Raw genomic sequence first — 3,894 nt, forward strand, 5'->3', positions numbered from 1 at the left:
GAAGTTTGTGTGTCCCATGCAGTGAACTCACTTGGGGAAGGCGTCGAAGCAGTAGGTCTTCTTGGTCTCGGGGAAGGCCACCCTCATGCCGGAGGTGAGCGGCGAGTGGAGGATGACCGCGGCGCTCTCGTAGCGCGACGCCAGGTCCACCGACGGCACGGTGCCGATGCTCTGGCCGTACACGATCACGTTCTCCGGCCGGATGCCGTACCTGCAGCATGGACACAGAACATCAGAATCTCACGCTTTTGCTGATATTTACATTACTAGCCAGGGATGCCCCGCCCCTTTCGGTCAATTACTCAACTAATCAGCCGTTGGCGTAGCTAATCAACTAATGTTTTCATGCTGAATGAATTATTTCCAAGAAACATAAGAGCACATCTCTATGATTCTTTGCAGAGAAACTCAGCTCTACAGATCTGTCAATTACGTCAACTGATTGCTAATTTGGTAAAAACGTGTGAGTGTAACCTGATATTCGGGTCAATCTTAATTATTCGTATAAAAACACAGGTAAGGAACGGAAACCGCGGGGGGGGCAGGGGCTCTCCCTCACAGCTCACGGTTGCATGAAATAAAAACAAATAAAAAAAACACGATTAAAATAAGACACTGCATAAACTCTGTTACTCCGTGATTATTTCAATAATAGGAACCCCAACACAGCGTCACTGATCTCTTTCCAGTCGGCATGCTTCCTGCAGCCGAATACCAGTTTTTAGGAATCCAATTAGGACACACGTTACTGCAAATGAACCCGAGATGTCAGGGCTTCAATCTCCAGCTGTGAAAAATGTGATGCTTCTTAGCCGGATGACGTCTGGCCATGTTGTAAACAGTAGAGGCGAGGCCTCAAAACAGAGAATATGTCAGGGCGGGATATTTAAATTACCATGGTTTCCAGCCGCTGCATTTATCAACGTACGACCATTCTCACGCTCCGATCGGTGTGATACGAACGCTTCATGAATGTCGTTAGGTGACTTCTGCGCTCATATCCGAGCTAATTCCTACATAAGGTTGATAAATGAGGGCCATTCAGTTTACCATCAGAGGAGAGAAGAAACCAGAACATGATCACATTTAAAGCTGACAAAGATTACTTTTTGTCACTCATAAAATACAACTCAAACCGATTAAATTGATAATCCAAATAGTGGCAGATTAATTTCATAGTTTAACTGATTAGTCTCTGCAGCTCTAGAAACAGTCTCAGTGCAGTGGCTTTATGAAGCAGCTGCAAAGAGAGGACGGCGCTGTGGTCTCGTGGTTCGGAGGGAAAGCAGAGGAATGAAAGCAAAAAAAGGAGAAAGATAGATAGATAGAGATAGATACTGGAGTCAGATGGAGGGAGAAGGTGAGAGAGGGAGGGAGGGAGGAGAGAAGAGAAGACATTCCTCAGCTGATTACGGAGAACGTGACTAGCTCTCGCAGTCAGCTGACAACCTGCAACACACACACACACACATATTCTCACACACACACAAACACACACACAAATACATATTCTCTCACACACACACACACACACACACACACACACACACGCACATATTCACACACACACACACACACACACACACACACAATGAACCAGCAACTATTTTTGCTAATCTATTCGTTTGAGTCATTTTTTATTAAAAACAACGTAACATTCCCTAATGTCAGCTTGATAAATGTGAATATTTTCTAGTGTCTTCTCTCCTCTGGGACAGTAAACTGAATATCTTTTGAATTGTGGACAAAAATGAGACATTTGAGGACGTAATCTTTTTTGGGCAACACCGATCCACATCTAGAGACTAAATGAATCCAGAAAATCATCAAATGATGAAAATCCTCCATTAGTTTCAGTTGGTTTTAAGTTAATATAGTTTCAGTTTCCCAAGAACATGTCACAGCTTACTTGAGTAATAAGAGTTTACAGTAATAACACCGGCGCTCTGCTGTCGTAATGCTCCGGCCTGGTGAACAAAGCATGAACACCACGGCGCGCCACTGCTGCGATGGATTATTATAATTAGAAACACCACAACACGAGTCTTACACAACCGTTGGAAAGGAACAAGCTGCAGTCATGAAGCCCGGCTGCTGCTAACGTCAGCCGGAGCACGGACGTGCACACACACACACGGACACACACACACACACACACACACACACAGTCTCTAGCAGCAAGACATGAACGTCTCCCGGTGGTGCGTCAGCCGACCGGCACAGTATAAATAGGGGTGAAAATACCAGCATGGCATGGGAAAGGGTCACCGCAGATGGTTGGCCGAACGTAAAAGTGCTCCGAGTAGTTGTTAAAACTGGAAAAGCGCCGTTTAAATATAGTCCATTTACATTTACTTGGAGGCGATGGAGCAGTGGATAAGACATGCCTTTGGCGTGGGAGACGTGGGTTCGATTCCCACTGCGATATATATCAACCAACGTGTCCCTGAGCAAGATATTTAACTCCTAGTAGCTCCAGAGGCGTGTGACCGCTGACATGCAGAGAAGTTGTAAGTGGCTTTGGATAAAAGTGTCATAAAAGGACATGTTGTGTAATTGTAACTACAACAATGTCAATGCCGAGAGGGTATATTGAAACCGTTTGATATTTTAGTCATCAGACAAAGGGACATAAGACACCACAGCATGGCCTAACGGAGCATGCTTTGTTTACATCTTTACACTTAATCGACTTAAGTGTAAAGATGGAACAAACTCCCAGAAAACTGCAGATCTGCTGCTACTCTCAGTTCTTTTAAATCAAGGCTGGAGACCTTTTTGGATGTTGCCTTTCTTTAAATGCTTGTTCATTTCTTTAATGCTTAATTACTCATAGTGCACTGCAACTTATTTTAGTTTCTGTTTTAATGTAAAGCATTTTGAATTGCCCTGTTGCTGAAATGTCTCACAAATAAAGCTGCCTTGCCTAAAAGTGCTGCTGAAAGGCTCATATTGATATTCCATTAGCGTCTGACAACATCGTGGAAACGATCCCTGCAGAAATATAACATGAACCCAAAAACTCCCAAACTCAGACTATATCTAAATAAACACTACTGTCGGCGTGTATAGAGGTGCATCGTTCCACATGTGAACGGGTGAATTACGTCTTTCCACCAGACCAGAGCGTTGATCGTTGGAACAGAGGAAAGACGAACCGAGACCGCTTTTGGTCTTATTTTGCTTTGGTTGACTTTGAATGAGGCGTGTTTTACGAGGATAAGAAGTGCGATTCATTTTAAATTTAAATGGAGTCTGCTGGGTTTGGTGATGGTTATTTCGGGGTAGGGCTTCACGATGAATCGGTACAAAAATCGGGATCTCGATTCACCCCGTTCACGATTTTAAATGTTTTCATAACTTTGATCGTCATTTAATTTTACGAGCCGACAGCATCACAAACGCTGCAACTTCCTTTCATGAGTTTTAAACAGACGGTATAAAATAGGTCCTAAAGCGCTGCGATGCTCTCCCTTCTCTCCATTGAAGCCTCTATATTTACAGGCTGGTGGTGATGAGCAATAGGTGCCAAAAAAATCAGTTTGGTACCGCTACAGTTTGGTTAGTTTTGTCTTTGTTCATGTGTCCAATAAACATTACACTTTGTGTAAAAAATAAAAATAGTGGCAGAGAATCGTGAAACCAATTCGAAGCTCAAAAAATACATGCTTCATACTTTTCCCCATGAATTATGCCGACCTATTTCTGGGCCGCTTCATGTTAAACTAAAGGGATCTTGTTCTTTAACAACGAGGTCTTTCTCTGTAGGGATCCTTTCCATAATGGGCTCTACCCCAGCCTATAGCTCGGCCCTGTCCAGGACAGTCGCAGTGCAGATCTGCAGATGTGTTAACACGGCGCTGTGACATGCTTTAAACAACCCAGCTCCACACA

General features: G+C 43.8%; 1 protein-coding gene across 1 annotated transcript in view; it reads right to left on the reverse strand.

Moving 5' to 3' along the window:
* Positions 1-27: 27 nt before the first annotated feature.
* Positions 28-3,894, reverse strand: part of abhd17b (abhydrolase domain containing 17B, depalmitoylase) — a 13,802-nt gene continuing 9,935 nt past the window's right edge. The window contains exon 3 of the mRNA XM_034870918.1: positions 28-211. Within this exon, the coding sequence (XP_034726809.1) occupies positions 28-211 (184 nt within the window). The remainder of the gene's footprint in view (positions 212-3,894) is intronic.

This window comes from Etheostoma cragini, chromosome 5 (genome assembly GCF_013103735.1).
Source record: "Etheostoma cragini isolate CJK2018 chromosome 5, CSU_Ecrag_1.0, whole genome shotgun sequence".
In the NCBI taxonomy this organism is placed as follows: domain Eukaryota; kingdom Metazoa; phylum Chordata; class Actinopteri; order Perciformes; family Percidae; genus Etheostoma; species Etheostoma cragini.